At 38.3% G+C, this 22,708-nt stretch overlaps 1 protein-coding gene across 1 annotated transcript in view; it reads right to left on the reverse strand.

The window, feature by feature from the left end:
* The window catches only part of PREX2 (phosphatidylinositol-3,4,5-trisphosphate dependent Rac exchange factor 2), a gene marked incomplete at its 5' end in the record, with an annotated part of 182,657 nt that overhangs the window by 19,387 nt on the left and 140,562 nt on the right, over positions 1 to 22,708 (reverse strand). Inside the window, 3 exons of the mRNA XM_082310168.1 lie at positions 4,050 to 4,240; positions 6,299 to 6,365; positions 19,197 to 19,311. Coding sequence (XP_082166294.1) covers positions 4,050 to 4,240; positions 6,299 to 6,365; positions 19,197 to 19,311 — 373 coding nt within the window. The remainder of the gene's footprint in view (positions 1 to 4,049; positions 4,241 to 6,298; positions 6,366 to 19,196; positions 19,312 to 22,708) is intronic.

Consider the following 22,708-nt stretch of genomic DNA (forward strand, 5'->3'; position numbering starts at 1 on the left):
CTCCCTCAAGCAGGAGCTAGCATCGTGATTCAATAAAATTTAAAAGTGCCTTTCATCACCTACATTTGTACAGAGTGATTACAACTTCAAACAGAATGAATACAAGTAAAGAAAGCAGAGCATTGTTTACAGGGTGACAGCTGATTGGCAGGCAGAAATATAATTATGGATGATAAAAAAGGGAAAATAGAATGCAAACTATTGATTTCTTGGACTAATTTAGAGCTCTGTTCCTGGTGTTGATCAACAAGGCATGTGCGCTTATGATAATCCAAGGGGCGTTTGTAGTATTCACATGTCACTTAGGACAGTGAAGGTTAAAGGGACTTATTTTTCCCCCATCTCTGTTTTTCTTGTGATCGAAATGTATTTGAAAAGAACTGCTGTCTGAAATAGATACAGGATTTCAGGCTCTATGTAAATTGGTAAACATACTGTCATAATAAAAATCAAAGCAAAGCAATCACCAGCAATTCAAAATCCCCAGCATTATCTTGGATATAGGGATGAAAATACAAACTCTGTCAAGCTGTTTTAGCCTAGTGCAGTGTAAAAAGCAATTTAATATGGATCACAGAGAAGTCAGAAACCAAGACACTGCTGATCCAGAGATCAGCAATCACTGTCAAAGCACACAAAGCTGCTGTTTCACAGTTCTTGGCCTCTTCTGCACTGGACTGCCACCCAGCACCTCCCTCCCAAGCTATCTGGAATTTGCTTCTGGTTAGAAGGAGGGGTGGCAGAACCCCCCCCACGCCCCCTGTCAATCCACGACACCTAAGCTGAGAAAACACAGAAAGGGCTCTCCAGTCAAGTTCAGTAAGAGACAGATAAATTGAGTGAGGGAAGGTCCATGTATATTTTGTTTCAAGTCTATTAAACATATCTAAATTCTGACAGATTAATGGTTTGTTCAGTTCCCACTCCCCATGACCAAAAGAAAGATGCTGACCAGCAGAGCACTCTGCACTCTTCCACAGACTCTCATTCTCTCCCATTAGAGACCAATCATAGAAATTAGGCTAAAATGAGGGGTTTTTAAAAGACAGCATACAGAAACCTTGCTCTGAGTTGATTATTCTTCATTTTTAAGCTGGCAAGACTGATAAGTGAAGAATATACTTTCAGTGTTTAACCTGCAAGGGCAATTCACATCTTTCCCACATCTGCTCACCTAGTAGCATCTGTAGATAATACCAGCTTTCAACTCATTTAATATCCATAGCATAGTGTTAAAAAACAGTTGTGAGTCCTTGGTCTGGACCTACAAAATGTGGATTTCTGCAACTGATCGCAATCAAGCGCTTCACAGCATTTAGTTTCTAAGAACAGAGAAGGCCAGATACACTGCTGAATACAACCAGAGATAAATATCCTCTCTTGCTGAAAATCAGTAGCTTAAACTCTAAAGAACTAACTTACAACTTAGCATTATTTTGCAAGATTATCTGCCCTGATTAAATAATATTCCAACAAACAGAAGAATTAAGCCTTCAAAAACGTAGGCAACAAGCAAAGTCATCTATGTCTGCAGGACTCGATCACATCCAGCATCTTACTCTTCCCTCTTCAGTCCTCCTCACAGGATTTCATGGTGCTGCAAGACAGCTTCACTCTGCAGAGCAGCAAGGGGAGCAGGTTCATAAAAACATAGCAGAATTTAGCAGTAGAAATGTCGGGACCAAAATTCACCCAGCCAGCCTACTAGTTGGAGACAAAACAAGCTTTCTATCTGGGCAAAGGCAATTTCAGAATGCCAAAAAGCAGAGCCTACTTAGTGCTGGACTGTAGAGATGTGGCCTAGGGAGGCCAAAAAGAGAAAACAGTACATAAAGTGACTTTATATGACTTCAAATTCTAAGGAAAAACTTCTTCATCCATCCAGTTTGTATGCACAACAATAACTTCAGGAAACTATTGTTAAAAAAAACTTCCTCAACTTTTACCAATTCAAAAAAAAATAGTACAAGAACCCCCTCTAGGTCTCTAAATGGGTTTTCTTCTGAAGTTTTTGAAATTAAGGGCAAAAACTCTTTGAGTTCCTATAAAATCTCAAGCGATGCATTCCTTTTTCCTGGAGGGCCTATCTTAAAATGTCTCTGATAATACCACGAGTTGATGTTTCTTTCTCTGAACAGATGGTAGCCACAAAGGCAGTATTAATGCACAAGTGAAGTAACAGTATCTTGTACAAAAGCTCAAATGGGCTTGCTGTGAAGCAGAACTAGTCGTGCTTTAGAGAAAAAGTGTTTTGCACCTCTACTTTCTGTAAATTGGTGATCTTGAATCCTTTACCATCTAGATGGAAACCCACACATAACACATTTAAACCCCATTCCTGTTGCTCATAATATAGTCTTGAAATCCAATAATGTTTAAGTAGACATTTAATAGCTTATACCTTTGAATTAGCCCTAGTTTTGAGCAGGAATTTGATGAATGATTTATTTTTATCTAAGAACAGCTGACATTCGGAATCAAGCATACTACCTCTTATTCAGTCACCAAATTATTCTGAAAAATTTGTGACCCACACACTGTAGGGTAATAGTTTATTGGGGCTATTAACGTTGCTCTGACTTTATTCTTCAACTATAAGAATTTTTGCCACAAATATACTGGCAAATTCAGAACTTCATACATGAAATCATAATGAAACCCAGAAGTAGTCTTTTTTAGCTTTATAAAAAAATTTGGGCAGAATTAAGCCCAAAGTCTTTTCTGATCACATAAGACATGAAACTGAAACCAAGATAAAAAGCCAGAGAAAAGCTGTATAGCTTCATGGTCTTCTGAAATGACAACTTCATGTCAGTCCACGCTATATAGTATTTCCATGTTCATCTGATATAATGACTGATGTTAAATAATACAGCCTTTTTACGTTATTGCCTAAAATCAAGTATAGTGTACAGCATGCTATATACACTTGTATCAGTGATAGAGAGTAAGACAAACAGTCTGTTGCAAACTCTGTTGAAAGAAATGGCAAGCACTGTTTTTATACAACTCAATTGTGTTGGCTATATATGGAGCTTTTCCTGTTTTTCATGCCTGATAATCTGCATTGCAGCTATGTTGCTTTTTTTTTTCCTCCTCAAAGCTCTTTGAAAGAAAGGACATTACTTAAAATGAGGAGACACTAATGCTTATTCTAAAGCAATATACTGGTAACCAAGTCTGCTAAAATAAGGATGTGCATAGATCAGAAACAAAGGAACATAATTTTAACATATTGCTACCTGTAATCTACAGTTTGGAATTCTTATACAAAGAGCAGAAATTTAGCATCAGATTCTTGGTTATGTTTGGTTTTTTGCTTGCTGGGTTTTTCCCCCCCCCTCTCCAATTGTAGTCTTTGCTTTTTTGGTATAATGTTCAAAAAAAAATTGTAATCTGCCCAGCTAGAACATAAACATATTGCTGTCTTTGATGAATAGCATTAAGTACTAGAGAGCTCTATAATGATGCTATTGTCATATATGTATATATATATGTCTGTTAAAATATCTTAGCATTGATGACAAAGATCAGTTGATTACAGCTCAGTTCATTTTTTGATATTGTATTAATCACACAAACTATTGTACAGACTGAACTCCTACTTATCATAAGGTACACCTGCAAAAATGCATCTCTCTTCTGTTTCATTTTTTCCCTTGAAACAAGCTCTACAATTCCCCCTAGCATACAAAGTAAATACAAATTTCAGCATTTCTTGCCTGTATTAAGAGTTTAATATAGTATGTGTTGTTCACCTAGGAAACCTTCCTTTTTCTGCTTTAGCAATTAAGATTTCTGCCTTTTACTGACTTGAATGAGGAACAATCCATTACAACTGCACAAAACAAAACCACACTGCTCATTTCTGTCAATCACTGCAAATACAGTTCTAGAATTTCACCACAAATCTTGCAAGTATGTTAGATATTTAGTCTAAGATATTAGATATTTAGTGTAAGACTCTCTATAAATAAAAAGCAGCAGTCTCCAACCTGCAATGACTGAATGACCGACTGAAACAAAGGGAGGAAAAGGAATTGTCATACCGGTGAACTCCACTGTTGCACATAATGATGTGACAAGCTCCAAGCCTGCTACAGAGTTCGGAAGACACTGAAAGCAATCCCACTCCAGAAGCACTGCACGCAGTGTACGCACAGGCAGCGGTGCGCTTGGATCGGATAAAGGATCCTATCAGTCGGTAAAGTTCATCCAAGCAATTGAGAGGCCTCATCAGCTGCAAGAGAGGAAGAGATTTTAATATTTGCTACTGAGCATACATGAAATGCTCTTTTAGAGTAGTTCATCACAGATGCAGTTGGAACAGCAGGGCTGGCTGAGAAAGCCAAAGCCAAATTCCCAAATTCCATAACATAAATACAGAGCACACACTCTTCTCTTACATGACCTATGACAACTTTTCCAAAATTTTAAATTCTTACCATCACTGACTGTTTCATTCCCAGTCCTGCCTACAGAAGTGTTTTTCACTTCAATAAACTGAATAGACCCATCAGTGCCATTTCCGTTACTGGTATTGCCAAAGAAGGAAAGCCACATAGAAGCAACCTACAACTGTATGCACATACAGGAGGGATGCCAAGACTGGTTAATTGACTCGCTGAGAAAATCAGCTTATAATTAAGACAACACTGTCCTTTATTTATACAAACGTCTAGTTCCTAATCCTGACATGGAAAAATAAAAATGAACAGAAGTGACAAAAACATACTACAAAACAAGAACAGTTAACTTTGTAGCAGGGCTTAAAATAACCTCAGCATGACCGTACAGAAAATAAATGATCCGCCTGGTAAAGAGGGCAGCCTCAAGTGGAAGGCTGCTCTCAGAAGAGGAACCTTCAAGAGAGGTCTAGCAATGAAAACCACCATCTCATGGAGCTTTGTGTAAAGGAGACGTTCACAAGACAGTTTTGCAGACCTCATGATTCCAAATTCCGCATTCTCTGTATTCCAGAAACACTTAAAGATTCTAACAAACCCCCCTGTTACTCAAAGAATGAATCTTTTGAAAGACAGATTCATTCCCTAAAAACAGATTTAACTAATTAGGGAAATGGCAGCCTCACTTGCTCCTATATGAAAGTTACTTCATTGGAAAGCATAGAGGTCAAGTGTATCAATTATAACCATCATCATATTTAAACCTTGGCACAAATAGATTTAACTCGGTTTAGGTCCTATTGCTTTAACTTGCCTCCATTTAAATTAATTTTAAATGGTGCCATTTACTCATGCAGAGCTATGGAAAATAGAGAAAAGTCACAGCCATGAACTGAGATCATGCACTCGCTCTTAGCTTGCTCCAATTGCAAAATAAATGCATTAGCTTAACCTAGTACCCCTGGGTCAGATCTGGATTATGAGATGCTTTTATCTTGCCCTTGAACTTTTCACTGAAATAGACAGGGAACAGGTTTAGGGGTAACAAGCACTCCACATCTAGCTAAATGTCTCCTGCTGCACTGATGACTGCTTAGAGAGTTAAGCTGCTGACTCACGAGGGAAGGAGAGGCACAGGCACATGTCCTCCTCCCCTCCCATGCGGTCCAGCACAGATCCAAGAAACAGGAACTATCAGTCTCTTAACACCCATGGTGGATGATATCGACATAAAATTTTAGTCTGTCATAGGGCTCAGCTGATGATCACTGTATTTCTCAAGCCACAGTAGCTCAATCACTTTTGAAGTCAGTGTAGGCAAGACCCTAGGAACTTTTTCCCCTTACTGGGCTGCAATATGGGCATTAACTGTCCAACAATAGGAGAGAGCTTTAAATGAATTTTCATAGCCCCTGGGATCTCTCAGTCACAGAGGTTTAAAGACAGATGAAGGCATTTGAAGAAAGCCTAAATGAGAAGGTTCAGAAGAAAGCCTTCTGAGCAGGATGCTGAAGGAGTATTTAATGTGGAATAGCCCTTCCAATTTTCAGAACACAGAATTTCTGCCTGCACCTGCTCTCCCCGCCCATGCTCCTGGAGCAATTGCACTGCTCTGAAAGCACAGTGAAAAAGGAAAGCCATGGTTCTTCTTCTCGGTTACACTGATGCCCTCCAGCCACACCTTTTGATACAGAACCACATGGCACCACATACCCCAAAACCACAGGTGGGACAAAATGCTGCAAGAGAGCTCTCCTCCTTTCCCTGCCCCCCACACCCCAGCTTTAAATAATTCAATTTTTCGATGGAATTAAGAAAGCCTCAGGAAAGGATTACAATAACACAGTGTGTAACATGCAAAGTTTAATTAGGCACTTAGCATTTTTATTTACCTTATCTATATAAGCTGCTTTAGATGTTGAATTTGGAGGCAAGTTCGACTTGTCCAGGTAGAATGCCCTGAGAGAACAAACAGAATAAGGCAAAACCTGTTAATTGTTTAAACTCCTGAACAAAATGTATGTAGGCGACTATTAGACAGCGTCCTAAGGTTGGAATTTTTTTTTAAATTTCATTATAAGAGAGGATCAAGGAATAATACATAGCTAAATAGGCACTAACACTATTTCTTTTAAAGTAACAAGGAACATTTTTCTTGTCCTGGAGACAAACTGTCCCTCTGCCCAACGAAAATACAGTGCAAAATTTTAATCTCTAGTCAGTAGAAAAACTGGATCTGAAAATGATTTTCACCAAAGCTTTGTGGCAACTGTCTAGATTTTAATAGTGACTCTGAGAAACTTGGCATGTATACAGTGCCTGAGCCTCATGCGCTACAAGCTTTTTTTTGTATTAGCTGTATATAACTGCCATAATATCAGAACAGAATCCCAAATATGATACACAGTACTGACAGAGGAAAACATACACAAGCTCACAATATAAACAGAAACAAAAACCCCAAAACCCTGCAAGGGGCAAATATACATCATACAAGCAAAATGACATCTGCAATGTGTGCGCTCATGCATGCATGGGTAAATAAAACCAAACTGCCTCTCTTTGCAATTTCTGCCCACTTCTTTGAAAATGAATTAGTGCATGAAAGGAAAAGCCCAAGACAACTGTCATTTACCTGCAGAATACAAATGTGATAGAAAAAGCATACTTACTGTATCAGGGTTCTCTCTTGTGTACTAAAGCTCACCAACCCACGTTCTCCCAGTTCCTTTCTCTAACCTTTCACTATTCATTATCAATGAATAGTACCATAAAAAGTTTATATAAAACAGAAAAACGCAACATGTGCTGTTTTAAAAGATAAAGGTTTGCTAACTTCTGTCCAGCACAGAGAAGGCTGATATTTCGTACAGAGGACTTCCATGCTATCCTTCTCTCCTAAAACAGGAAAACTCTTCTTCAACACCAGAAAGGAAGAGCTCTAGCAAAGAGCACATGGGCCGCACAGAGCTCTTCTCCCATCTCCTTCAGCTCAGGAACCCTAGAGGAATTTTTTTTTTTCTTTCTACCTTATAAGCAAGTTAATTGCTCGCCACAGATAAGCTATCATTAAACATCTCATAGGCAGAGGAAATACCTTGCATATATCTGTGATAAGATCAGTTTCTCTGCCTCTGCAGTATCACTTAAGGAAAAAAAACCAAGCAAACATTGTCCCTGCCCATGGCAGGGTGGTTGGATTAGATGATCTTTAAAGGTCCCTTCCAACCCAAACCATCCTGTGATTCTGTGATCACAAAACTAATTCTGCTGGTTGAAAAGCTCCTAAAACCTGCTGGGGCAGCTGGAAATAAAAACACCAGTAGGCTTCCCGGGCTGGATGAAGCATCCAGTGAGAACCAAGCAACAGCTACCACTGGAGCAATTCTGGCCAAGTTTAAAATAAAACAAAATAAGAAAAACGCCACTGAACTATGGAACATATAGGACAAAACTAGATTCTCCAGTGGCAACCTCAAGGTATTACTACGATCCAGCTCCAATGTCTGTGCACAAGGAGAAGACCTGACTAAAGGTCGCAGCTGAGCCACGACTCAGCCTGGAACTATGGAGTGTGGTAACCAAATTTCAATTGCAATAAAATATGAAAGTAAACACTGAAAAGAATACATCCTTGCATCCCAGCTCTCAAATGACAGGATCACCTGGATCCTCCAGTCATGAAAACATTGATTCAAATAACATACATGGATAAAAATCCCTCTCCCCGCTTTTTATGGTGTTATCCATGAGTGAAGTTATTCACACAGTTACATACTGGCAGGGCAGGGGTGCAGACTGCAGATTTGAATAGCCTTTTATTCTTCAATAAGCTGGAATAACTGAGCTGATAAAAAAATCCAGCCACCTTTAATTCTAGTAGATTTTGCTTCCCACAGCTTTGCAGTTTTGAAAAGCATCTTCTCCCAAATTTAAGGTTTGAATTAATCTCCTCAGAAAGCACAGCAAAGCTAATCTAGTTCTGTTACTCCATTAAGCCTGTTGCACGATCCAGAATGTACTGTGTCAAAGGAAGCTGGAGACTATTGAAAGGAAAAGAGGTTTGCAGAGAAAATTACTCATAAATCACTTTGAGCAGCCACAGCACATAAAAGCTACCTCAGCAGCAACAGACCAACCTTTTTCTTTGTTAGCAAGGCTAAAAACCAAAGCATCACCTTGCCATCCACTGAACATTATCAGACTGAAAGCCTATACTCTTTTTTTCCTGCCATGCCACAGGAAAATCTGCTTCACTCAGAGTCTGTTCAGCACTCCCATTCTCTTTGGACTGTTATTTCAGCAAATTCAGCTGCATTAAATGAAACCAGAAACCAAATATAGAACAGTACACACATTAATGGAGTACGCGGAAAATGATCAACTCAGGGTACAAAATGAAGCAACACAGACACTAGAATGGGATATACAATTATAGGAATTACTCCATTAATTGAGTCAATTATTCATTAACCTAAAGAACAAACAAAAATCAACTATACACAACGTTAATTCTAAATATCAAAATATCCTGTTACAAATGAAACTATTCCCCCCCAATCAGATAACACTCCCAGATGTTTCTCAAGTGCTTTATTTTTATTGCTTTTCATAAAAACTGTCTTCAGTATTTTACAGAACATGACAGACTGTGGACAGCATATAAATTTCCAAAGCACTTCACTTAATTACTAAATGCTTGTTAAGGTCCTTAATCATATTTTATGGGAAAAGTTAATGGCAATCTTGGCATGGTGCCCAATTTGGACAATATTTTCTAATCCATTTGAAATGAACAAGAATGAAATCATAGTTCTTTGTCTGCAAATGGGATGCTGGTTTTGCTTCTAAAAGCCTTACAATTTCTCTAAGCTGTAGCAGAAAAGCCTTTCTTTAAAAAAAGGCAGAAAATCCAATAGGCATTAAAACTACAGGGGATTATTGCTGTGTTCCACCTTTGTAAGATGCCCCCTATGTAACGATGTCAAATAATGGGACAAGTATCTCCATGAAAACTTACACTGGAATGAGGTAAAAAAACATCTTAAGGTTCAAAAAGAAAAATCTATCACAAGATGAATGCTTTCCCAAGATGTTTTCCCAGAACTTGACTACGAAGGATATGCAGAAGTATTGATGTTTTCTTAGTGAAGCACTTTACAGGGTACCCTCCAAAACTGACCCGGAAACGTAAAATCCTGAAAATTTGAAATATTGAAAATTGAACTCTAAGGAGGCTCCAAACCTGTAGAGATATGCATTCCTGAGTATCTTTGTACAAGAAAATAATTCAAGCAATGCCAAGTTTCTAGTCTTACTCTCAGTTTGTTGTTCCAGGAAGCCCATAGTGTTATCCTAGATGTTGATCACCTTCGAAATACAAGGATAGTAAAGAAGTGATTGGAGTTGGGGGGAGGGCAGGTAATTGGGGTATGGCATTAAATAAAGGCAAGTTGGGCGTTCTACTCTAGAAAGGTTTTGCTTTGATGTTATAGCAGAGAAGAATTTAGTCTTTTACATTTTCATCACTGTGGCATACGTTATAAATAAATTCATACTGTCTTCAACAGAAGGATTGAAACATCTTTTAATTCTACTTGATTTTCAATCCCTTGGTCACAAGATATTCAAGATCATGTAGATAAGCATGGCCAACAACATCGCAAAGGATACATCAGTACAGAGGTGCAGAGTCAGGAAGTGTTAGAATTAGTGTCCCTAATTCTTTTCTTCAGCTCAAACTACAAAGCATGTATTTATGACATAGATAAATAATATCTCTGTGTATTTGCATATATACGCACACATACTTCTGTATTTCTTTAATAACAATTCTGTGTTCTGCCATCTGGTTGTTAACTATATACGTGAGCATATGTATAGCACGCATATTTTATATATATGTATACACACACATTTGGAAATACATTTTTTAATACATATAATATATATATAAATTCAATTCTTTCTGTAGTACAAAGTATCTGTTGCAGAAAACTATTCACTGTCACAGCAAACAAATCTAAGTGTTTTACACATTCTTTCCACTAAATGTCTCAATAAATGATAAATTACCAAGTATAATTACCCTCTCAGCCCATACTAAGCCCTAGTGATTTTAAATGATGTGTCCTAACATCTATGTTAGTGATACAATCCTATGTACAGTGTCATTAGTAGTTTGAGAAAGGTTTAATTATAACAAGAGAAAACCTTCACAACAGTATCACGATCTTAAATTCTCAAAGAGCATACATAGTAATATTCTGAATTTTCACAACTATTGTGCAAACTGAAGTGCAGAACAGAAAATTTTAACACCATGTGGCTCTGAACTGACCATGGGTAATTCATACTTCATGTGTAAGCAACCCAGTAAGCCCTTCCTTTGTACTCGGCATTGGTGAGGCCGCACCTCGAGTACTGTGTTCAGTTTTGGGCCCCTCACTACAAGAAGGACACCGAGGTGCTGGAGCGTGTCCAAAGAAGGGCAACGAAGTTGGTGAAGGGTCTAGAGCACAAGTCTTCTGAGGAGCGGCTGAGGGAGCTGGCGTTGTTTAGTCTGGAGAAAAGGAGGCCGAGGGGAGACCTTATCGCTCTCTACAACTACCTGAAAGGAGGTTGTAGTGAAGTGGGGGTTGGTCTCTATTCCCAAGTAGCAAGCAACAGGACGAGAGGAAATGGCGTCAAGTTGAACCAAGGCAGGTTTAGATTGAGTATTAGGAAAAATTTCTTCACCAAAAGGGTGGTCAGGCACTGGACCAGGCTGCCCAGGGAAGTGGTTGAGTCCCCATCCCTGGAGGTATTTAAAAGATGGGTAGATGTGGCGCTTAGGGACATGGTTTAGTGGTGGACTTGGCAGTGTTAGGTTAGCAGTTGGACTCTATGATCTTATGGGTCTTTTCCAACCTAAACGATTCTACGATTCTATGATTCCTGGCTTACTCTGTGCAGAAAGTGACAAACCAGCTTTTGTCAGTCTCTACTGTAAGTGTAAGCAAACAGAACTGTGGGAACCAATGCAGTCTATGGGGAGGAGAATGTGACTGTAAGGTGAGACAAGCAAAATACACAGAGAAAAGAAGATTTAGTTATGCACAGAAATACCTACAAGTGGATGCTTGCAAAGTAACAGCCCTACTATCCCAGCAGGCACATCACAGCCGTATTCTCAAACCTTTATAAGCACAAAAGCAGGCGATCATAGAAATGTGAGCGTAGAAATGTGAAGACAGAAAGTCATGAATGACAAAAAATGGAAAAAAAAATACCATTTCCTCTACATAACACTGCCCACTTTTCACATGCTACATTTTAACCCCTATTTTTCCAGGAATCTAGTCTCCAGCATGTCTACCTACTTCCAAGATCACTCGAAACCATCCTATCTGCAATGTGAAAGGGAAGTTCTTAGGCCACAGACCAGTTACAGCTGCCTTCCTGCTTCTCCCATCATTATCCAAACAGTCAAATCCACGCTAAATCCATTAGTACTAACTAATTGCTTCCACATTTGCCTTTCAGACAGTAAATGTCTCCTTTTTGGCTCCTGATATTCCAGACATTGTTAAAAAAGACAACATGCCAAATAGTCATTGGGTGGTCAGGGTTTCTACTACAGCTACAAGCTGTACAAGCTGCAGTCTTGGGCTGGATTCCTATCAGTGACCAGGAGTAAAAGAAAAGGCTCCACCTCTGATCACGGCAGATACATGTTCTCTGCGTTTGCAGAGGATAAAGAAAGCAGAATGAACCAGATGTCCACTTCAGTGAGCAAAGACTCAGTATATATAATCTATCAAGACACATAATTTTCAATTTCAGAACACTACCTATAATAAATACTGATCATACTTTGTCAAAAGTCTAAAGAAACAATGAATTTACAGTCACAGAAAGAGCACAGCACTTGAAGAGAAAAAAAAACAAAGCTAAATTCAAGCCAGCTGGCAATATCTTTTCGACCAGCTAGACAAATTTAATTTACTTTGTCCAGGATCTCTCTATTCCCTCTCTCGTCTTGCTTCACTTAGATGCAATGAATCTTAATTTCTGTTCTACCTAAAATGATTCTCATTAAGTTCATCAGGAGACAAATTTAGCTATTATTTCCTTGTTATGTCCTTCAGAGTGAGTGCTTAATTTTCAATCTCTCCTTCATAAAGATTTTGCATTTAGAGAGAGTTCAGCCACAAATATCTAGTTCATTTGGAACCACATCTTAAAAATCTAAAAGACATTAGATTTCCCATTTTTACAGTCAGATATACTACGTGATAAATTTGTGTATGGAGCACTGCAGTCCAGTTTTACTCCTGCTTTTTTAAACACAAAGCAATGTATCAAATACTTAGTATTGAAAATAGGAAAACAGTTTTTCACCTGCTTTATAGCCATCCCACTGCACCGAAAAGAAAATATTTTCACAGAATCACTCTCTGAAACCTGTAACTCTCCTCAGGTTACTCTTTTCTGAATTTGATGGCAATGACAAAAACTGTTAATGTTGCTCATTAAAATGTCACTCACTGAAGTGGACTGACATGAGGGAAAGGACAGTAAGACTAAAATCACAGGACAACAGTGGCACAAGGACAAACAGCATAAGCTTCTTATCCACATGAGCAATTTGGTTTGGAAAAGCTTTCCACTGGAAACAGTGGGGGAAGGAATCTGCCAGTTTTAAGGTGGATTTTAACACATTTATTACAGGAATTGATATATGATCTGGTCTTTTTGATAACGCAGGTATTGTCTTGAGGACCCATCAGTTTGTTCCAGAGACAGACAAGCTCTTTTTTTCATAGTAATTAACTGTCTCTAAGTGGATACGTCCTTTATGTCATTGTATCTCATTTATACCAAGCAACTATTAGAGAATTTTAGTTCAGCCTGAAGCCATGAGTGCCATCACATCTATTTTCTGCCTTGACTGAATTATACAGGGTACAGAAAACATCAGCCTGCCAAGAAGCCTGCAGCTTGAGAGGCTGCTGTGCGTGTATACGCGCGTGTATAAATAAAAAAGATGTTATATTCCTCAGATTTTTTTTCCATGCTTGCAGAAATTCTAGGGGCAGAAATAGTTTTCTTGTCTTTTTAAAAATAAAAAGAAACAAGAAAACCCAACAACATGAAAACCTCATGGATTATAACATCCCTGAATAAAGAATTAAATTAAATTTGCCATCATTCTGTGGAGGGCTACTTATGGCATAAAATAAATACAGGAGGATTCAGACAGAGAAAGTGTTTGAAGTTACATTGTAAATGAAACACTTTAAAATGACAAATATTACATTCAGCGTAATCAGATGTTCAATGTAATGAGGGTAGTTAGCTAAATCATTTGTCATTAGATTCACTGATTATAATTGCTTCCTTAGCATAACAGACTTGCATTTACCTCCTAAAACGATACCCAAGAAAGCAGCAACATAGGGAAAAAGCCCACAAAAAATGGCCTTTTCCCTTTACTGCTTGCTTCAATTTTTCTTCTATTACAGCTGTACAACAGGCTACAAAAGTAGCTGCCAATAACCCTGGACACAGCTGACTTCAAAGAATAGTTCCAAATCAGACAGAATGGTAGGCAGGAAGGAAGGAACATTTTTTCCAGGCCTTCTTTGTCTATTGATGCACAGGCAAGTTAATTACTACACAGTGGTAATTAGCACCCACACCAGTGGTGAGGATGGACAGCAACCCTCAGCTGTCTTTCCCACAGCATGATCCTATCTTTGGAGTGAAGAACTGGGTCATCATATAGTCAGGGGTGTCAGAAGAAATTGCCATGCTGGGGATAAAAGAAAAGTTACAGGAAAGTAGAACTCTCCTAACCTCACCTTTATCTATTATTTTGCTTATTTTCCTCTGAATAGTCCCAGTCCAAGCCACCATAACATCAAGGACCAAATTTTAAAGGTGCTTAGACGTCTAAATGCAAGCATAGGTGCTGAAGAGGCATTAAGAATGCTTATGAATCTAAAAGCCAGTGATTTCACTAATTTCTCATCAGCTAAAAATTACCTGCACAGACAGTTTTGGAATCCAAACAGGTATATTGATGTGCAGTTTTAGGTACCTATATTCCACCACAGTTTGCTCTTGCAGTCAACAACGTGCAGCGAAGCATACTGCAGAGACCCAGAAGCTGGACACATCCTTGGTACAGCCACAGCCCTGCACCGCACTGAACGACCTGTGCCCTGAACATCCTCTCTGCCTTTGAGATACATCCTCCGCGTGCACAGACATGTCAAGGAAAAAACTCTTACAGAGCAGATGTGCCTAGACTTTTCTGATTAAGAAGCTAACCAGAAGCACCTGTAGAAAATTGCATTTTAATAGAATGTCATAGGAGGGACCCAATTTTTTTCACAGAAAGAGTATTCACAGACAAAAAGAATAGAAATAAAAAGACTAATCTGATAAAATGTCAAATACTCACAGAGAAAGGAAGGCTGGAAAAGCAAGCTTCCTTACTGCTGTAGACTGAAAGTCCCATCCTGGGCCATCAAGTCCAAACCTCTGATAACTTGGACAAACATTACAGAAGTTGTCATTCCTATACTTACCAAGGTCCACTTAAAAAAAAAATTGCTTACTTTTTGTAGGAAGCTAATCCAAAACCTGATTTCTCTGAGGATAAAAACCGTTCTCATATCCAACTAAATGTTTTATTTTAAAGTCACTATTCAGTCCAAAGATTGGCTGAGTTATGGCCATTCAGCTAACCTGTCTGTCAGGGTCTGTCCCAGCTTCCAACTGGCCTGCATTGCAACCAATCTTTTGGTTCCAGTAATGACCAAAAGATTTATTTCTGTGCAACGTAATAACAACTACCATACTGAATCTCACTCTGCAGGAAAGAGACCTTTGCCAAATATAAAAATCATATTCAAAGGACAGAATGTATTTTAACTAAATAATTCTTAAAGCAGTAATGCTTCAAAAATTACAATTAAAGTTTACCCTCATGCTTTTACAATTACATGACTCAAGATTTACAAGAGAATACTTCAAACAGCCAAGCAATCCAAGTAAATATAGCGCATTTGTGAGTTTTTGTTATTCCTATAAGCATTTGTAGTAGTTATGGATTCAAACACCATTATGCCCTGCACTGTTGAAGCAAAACAGTCTCTAGTATCTGTAAAAGCAAAAGGAGTGATTCAGGATGGAAAAAGCCTATTCGAATGGCAAGGAGTGCCAAAGGAAGAAGATGGGGAAAAGTGGGAGGAGGCAGGAGAATACAGAATGGGCTCACTTAACATCAGCCTCTGTACAGGTCAGATACACATGTTCTTTCTGGTCCTCTTCTAAATTCGAAGACAACTGCTGAGCTATCAAACACATAGTAATAAAGGTCTTTAAAATCTTTGCTGACCTAATTACTTTCACTTGGTTGTACTGCATGTTTGTCATTAGTAAACAATTTGATGAGGTTAAGTTTACCTTGCTGGCAGCTACTAGCACCAGCTCAATGTGCAAACAGAATCTGAGCATAACTTTCTTCTCCTTACCGGTGTCAGAGAATCAGAATTGGTGAAGTATAAAAATCACTGCAATCTGTCTGACTGTGAAAAAGAAATCCAGCACGATTAAGAATAACTGTGGGCCAGATGCTAAAGATTTCCCAGCAGTTTCAGAAATTTCATAAACTAGGTATTCGTTGTTTTTTTTTTAAATATCATCTTTATTCCCATAAAGGACTTACTACATATTGCTGGGGTACAGGATGTTGCCTCAGGAATTGCAGAAAAACTTAACTTTAGCTGGCCTTAGAATAAAAGTTCCCTTATATTATTAATTAGATTCAAATAGCTAGGGTTAAGTCTATTACAGAAGATGGAGGGACATTCTCTCCATTCCACGTAAGCATGAAATTCTATAACCGATTTTCACCTGTCTTTCATGCATTCTCATAAAAATGATAATCTTATCATTACTATTTCATAGTTGAGGTAATATTTGCAAAAGCCCCAAAGCAAGAACCATGAAAGAGAGAAGCTCTTATGATGCTCAAATCAGTGTCAAGGAGGACAATTTTGCGCCTGGATTTATTGTATCACTTCTGATACTGTGGAAAAGCTGGTCACAGTTCCGTAGTTATGAATGAATTTTGCAATAAAAGCAAGGATTCAGCTTCTTGACTTTATATGATGGATAAAGGTTATCCTTCCTGAAATCAACTAAAAATTTACTAATATATCTTTTGATTCATTCAAATAAATAATTTGTAAATTAATTATTTTAAGGCAAACATCAGTATCAGATTTGTCACCCAAAAGACACCACATTCCTCAAAAATGTTCTATGTACTCAAGCTTTCAATACTTTACCACAAGAAATTAAGAGATAGCTGAGCAAAGGTACTACTCATTTTTAATTTTACTGTCTTGCTTGGGTACATCCCAAGTCAGAACAACATCTCTGTTTGTAAGTGGGACCATACACAACAAAGTGGTCTCATCTGTTCCACATTATTAGAGCATTATCATCTAAACGCATCAGGAATAAGAGAAGCTGAACTTGTATCAAGAGTTCTCATCAACGGATGCCTTGGCTGCAGTGTCACTGGCAACCAGTGGTTTCATTCCCACTAGTCGCCATCCTCTTCTCTCACTACTTTTTCCTTTGCTGTTGCTCCCATTTGCTTTCTGCTGCTGTAGCAATGGAGAGATTATAGCATGGTCATCAGATGGTCATTTCAGAAGCAAGCAATGCATTTCTTTTCTATGAAAAAAGAATGGTTTATGGATTGTGTCTTGAATGACTTATTTTATTACTGATTAGGTGGTTCTGCACAGAGGATTTCTTCCGTGTGAAGAGTTTAAGATAGTATTATTGCAAATGAGTATGTTTCCAGGGAATATTCAATTTCACTTTTTTGTTCTTCTTTAGGGCAATTATTCAAATGTTAATATCTTTTACTGCTGTAGTTACTTTATTAGATTCTCCTGGCCAAACACCTACACAGGCTAGCAAATGGCAGAACAAGAATGAAGCAGCTGCTTTTCTGTTTTTCCTCTTCACATTATGTCAGTGAATTCCTGAAGCTGTTTATGCCTCATTTAAGAAATGGGTAGAGTTCACCAGAAAGCAAACAAAAAAATCAATTACTGAATGTTCTCACCAGACATTAGATGGCTGGAAAAAAAAAAAAAAAATCCAAAATTCTCCTATTCTTGTTGCTGGAACGAGCTACCCATGGTAATTTTTGTTGAATGCTAACTTTTGCATAGTAACTTCTTGCAAAACTAGGTCTTGGAGGTTAGCAACTGATCAGAGCTGTGAGTCACAACACTGTAAGAGGAATGTACCTCATTAGAGCCACAGCATGAATGGGAGGTCCTAACACACGAGATAAGCAAGGTCAGGGAATGCTAGAGCATAAAGTCAGGAAGAATTTCTTTTAAGGATTTTTGTGGGGGCCAAATTGGGCCTATTCATAATAAAAATAAAATAAAAAAAAAAAAAAACAGCACAAAAAGTCCTGCCTTGTCCAACTGATAGAAATCTCTTTCCAACACTAGCTGACTTCATCTAGGCCAAATACTGGCATGACCAAAGCTTTCTGTAAAACTGATTTATAGCATAAGCCTTGTCAAATAAATACTCAGGAGGAACTTTTCTTTCCAAATAGGAAGTACTAATACAAGAAGGTGGAAAACATATTAAATAAATACTACATTTGTCATTAATATACAAGTGCACTGACACAGATGTCAAAAAAATTAGATACACAGGACTCACTGAATACAACTGGCTTTAAAATCACTTTTGCTACAGTACTGCTTAGTTTAAAACAGAATCTAGGAAGTCCGCTGCTTTGATAACACATTAGAGAAATACTTTTGCAAGATCCACGAAGAAAACCTTCCAAAGACAGGAGTGGACCAACAGGTGAAGGAATTAGAAAAAGAGACCCTCATTTATCCTCTTTCTCCTTCTTCACTGTCCTTAACCTCTTTTTTTAACTCCTGTTCTCTGCTGCTTTTAGAAGCTGCCTAACAGTTATAGTGAAATGATAATGTTTCCATCTGATTCAAGAATTTTAAAAGTGAATAGATGTGATTTTACTGCAGTCCTTTGCACCCTTTTTCTTCAACTCGTGCAAATAAGTGTACTCAAACAGGTTTTTTTTTCACAGATACAGTGAGATGCAAGAGTGGTCTATGTAGACATCTTCATTATTTTACTTCATAACTAATAGATTATTTTGTGTATCAGAAATTCTGTCTTTATGTGCAACTTCTTAATGAAATATTTACTGAAAGACACAGCTGCACAATCTTTACATATACTGGCAAGTATGCACTCTGTAACCCATACCCGAACCTGATACAAGTATCCAAATATGTTTATATTCCCATTAGTATGGTGGGGGGTGGGGAGGAAGACGCTCAGCTTTGAGGAAAAAAACACTATTTTTTAAGTCCTGTTCTATAGAAATTAGGTAAATACAGTCTGCAAAATCAGATCATAATGTTTAGCAATTCTGATACTCCATTTGTGATTAAGTAACCATTTCCTTTTCTATATGCATTGGTACAACAACCTGGAGGCAATTACAGCTATAGCTTTCATGGGAAAACATTTTTTTTTAAAGTAACTTAACAGTGCAGAAATCAAAAAAGTCAGAACCATGAATCTTGGATCTTATTCAATCATGCACCAAAAAACAAACACCATGCAACGCGCTTCAGTTTAAAGATGTGTCATAGAAGCTGAGTTGAAAAGCAGAACTTGGTAAACTAATCTCAGGAATGTTGGTTTATTACCCACCGTAGTTTCTGGTTATACTGCTTGACTTTTTCTAGTGAGGCTGCATTAATCTGAGCTTGAAATTCTTCTACTGAGACACTGTCTCTGTAATAATATCCTTCCATGCTCTCCAATGCTGTGAAAAGAGAAAGGAGAACGGAGAAGAGAAAAATCAGTATTAAATATTTAGTATTCACCTTCTTTGTAGCTTTGTTCACACACTAGTGAATTGCTTTTTAACCTTGAGACTGTGACCCCACTATGGATTCCTGAGCTGTTTCTGTATGTCATCAAATTCATACAGATCTCTGTTCAAGATTTCATTTACAAGAAAAATTATATTTCTTGCCCTGTGGAAAATATAAAGGAGAGCGCTAGTTTGAGTTCCGTTGCTCTAATTAAACTACTCCTGCCCTGTGAATGTAAATGTGTTTTTTAGTTCTGATCTATCCTGGAAGAAAACAGTAGAATGAGCTGGGGTAGAGGAAAGAAAGGATTAATGTAGCAGCTACTTTCACGGAGGGATGCCTAACAACTCACAAAGCCTGATTTTGGGAGATGTGGAGCACCTGAACCTCTAGTTATTCCCACTGATAATGTGAATGCCTGCTTCTGGATCAAGTAAAGCAAATTTCTCTGGATCTCTGAAAATGCCATATAAGTTCCTTTTCAGGGATCAGGTAAGTTTCTAAAGTCTTGACTATGTCCACCTTTGTTGTATTCACTTCACCAAAGCAAGAATGAACATTGCTACAAGAACTCAGGAATTAAAGAAAGACTTCCATTAAAGGAAGGATCATATGTCCTTCTCATACAATCATTGCACAGAAATTAAAAGGCAGCAAAAATGAACAAACTACCATTCCATTTTGGGATGCTCTTCCTAGCAATAGTTTTCAAAAAAAGAAAGGAAGGAAAAAAAAAAAAAAAACCAAAAAAAAAAAACAACAAAACATTCGCCCAGCCCCTTTAATCTAGATACTCAGGGAAGTTTAACCTTGTCTTTAGCCAAGTCAAATCAAGTGTTTGAAAGGTTCTCAAGAAAATTCAGACTGGAAAAATCAAGATCTTCACATTAAGAGTCAACCTTATTATAACAGAAAACACAGGCTCTTGGTGAAATAGGTTTTTGGGGAGAAGCATTAAAGTCTTTACAATTAGGAATATTGCCACTTTAATAATCCACACACATTTTAAGAATTCATCACGCTATTAGAAAATGCAAGCAATAAGCAGAGCTCTGATGGAAACATGCTGCCGTCTTACAGCTTCAGCTGCACACAGAATATTAATTCTGCTTGTACTGCTTAATATGACCAGTTAATAAATAATTCATTCATTGTGAAAGAACATGCAAATTGCACTCCCCTTCTGTGCTTTCAGAGTTTGTAATTCTACTTTTGTGTGAAAAATATTAAATTTCAACATTCAGACTTGCTTCTTGACTTCCTTGGTGCTAAGTCACACCAGAAAGCCCCCACAAAAATATCCACTGAACTCCATTTATAATAGCATGTTAGTGCAAACAGAGTTGTTAATCCGTACTGCTTATTTTACTGGCATAAAGTTGGTTTTATCCAATTAGATTACCCAACCGGGAAACTCAGTCATCTGTCGGGACTGGCTGGAGCACACAGTTCTGCCTCTACAGGCACTGCAGGGGCCATGCTCACGGGTGCTGGCAGGGAACCCCACAGCATGTGCTTTGGCTCTCCCCTTTTTGAAGGGTTTAACGTTTTTCTACCTAATATATTAGAAAGCTCTTTTGTAAGGAAGCTTTCCCTACAAACATGTCTTCTATGGTATTCTTGAATCCGAGTTAGGATATTATGGTCTGAATGCACAGACAACTGAATGGGAAAAAAACCTGGAAGGATGGGTAGGCTCAAAGGGTAGTAGCTAATGGGACATGGTCTGCCTAGGGGCCCGTTACAAGCAGAATACCACAGGGATCTATATTGTTCAACATCTTTATCACTGACCTGGAGGAGGCAAGTCAAGTTTGCAGCTAATACCAAATTGGGAGAAGCAGTGGCTATACTCAAGTGCAGGGCCACCTAGAGAGGGACCTAGACAGGCTGGAGGAATGGGCCAGCAGGAACCTTGTGAAACCGAACAAGGACAAATGTCAAGTCCTGCACCTGGGAAGGTAGAGCCTAAAGAGCAGCTCTGCTGAGAAGGACCTCAGGGTCATGTTAGACCGCAAGCTGAACATAAGCCTGCAGTGCTCTCTGGCAACCAAGAAGGCCAAGAGTATCCTAAACTGTATTAACACAAGCATGGCCAGTAGACTGAAACAAGTGCTTATCCTCACTTTACTCAACACTCATTAGACAGCATCTTGAATACTGTGTCTAATTTTGGGCCCCAAAGTACACAAAAGCTGTTGATCAACTGGAAAGAGTTGAGTAGAGGCCACCAAGATGGTCATGGGGTGGAGCACACACTCTGTGAGGAGAGGCTGAAGGACCTGAGCTTGTTCAGCCGGTACAAGTGATGGCTTTGGGGGGGACCTACCAGCCAGATGACATTAGCTACAAGGAGGTCAACAAGAAGGCAGAGCCAGGCTCTTCACAATGATGCATGCTGGCAGGACAAGAGGCAATGGACATAAATTGAGACAAGAGATGCTTCAACTCAATAGAGAGAAAACACTTTTTCACCATTAGGGCAATTAAGTAGAGTAGTAGGTTACCCAAGAGGCTGTGCAGTTTCTGTCCTTGGGTGTTTTCAAGATCCTACTTGATAAACACCCGAGCAACCTGGTCTGATGTCACAGCTGATGCTGCTATGAGCAGGAGGTTGGACTAGGGACCTCTTGAGGTCCTGTCCAATCTGAATTATTCTAGGATTCTATGAAAACCTAAAAAAATTAAAAAACCTTACATAATTAAGAGACTAAGTAGCAATTTTAAATAAATTGAATTTTAATTTTAAATAAAGTGTCTTTTAATTATGCTTATTTATTGCTGAGATCTCATTGATAACATAGGAAATAGAGAAATCTGAACGCCAAGAGCAATATCTCAACTTTCGCAGACCCCAATCCTGCAAATCAGGGTCCTTTTGAATGTATACACTGAAGCATATGGTTACACAATACTGTTTTTACAAGTGGAGGGATACATAAATATAGCCTGGGTAAACATTTTAAAACTTTTAAAAATGTCTACAGTCCCAATCCTGCAAGTACATAGACTTGTAATTTTAGGCATGGAGCTATGCAACACAGAATAAAGTAACACAGAGATAAATATACTGATGTGCACTGACGTGTGCCTTTGATGAAGTATTCCAAAACCATGATTTTCTGAATGTTCCATTTGAAAGCATCATAAACCATTGTATTTTAGGCAGGAAACAGCTTGGCTCCGTTAATCTTGGGAAGCAAGAATTCACTTCACAGAGGAACTTACAGAAGATTTCTACATTTGTAGCTAATAAATTTCAGTTAAAGACAAGGATCTACTGAGTTAGTTTGATGGCAGCTCAGCCAAATCTCACAGAAAAGGAGTAAAAAACAGAATCCCAAT

This window comes from Platalea leucorodia (assembly GCF_965183815.1).
Source record: "Platalea leucorodia genome assembly, chromosome: 1".
NCBI lineage: Eukaryota > Metazoa > Chordata > Aves > Pelecaniformes > Threskiornithidae > Platalea > Platalea leucorodia.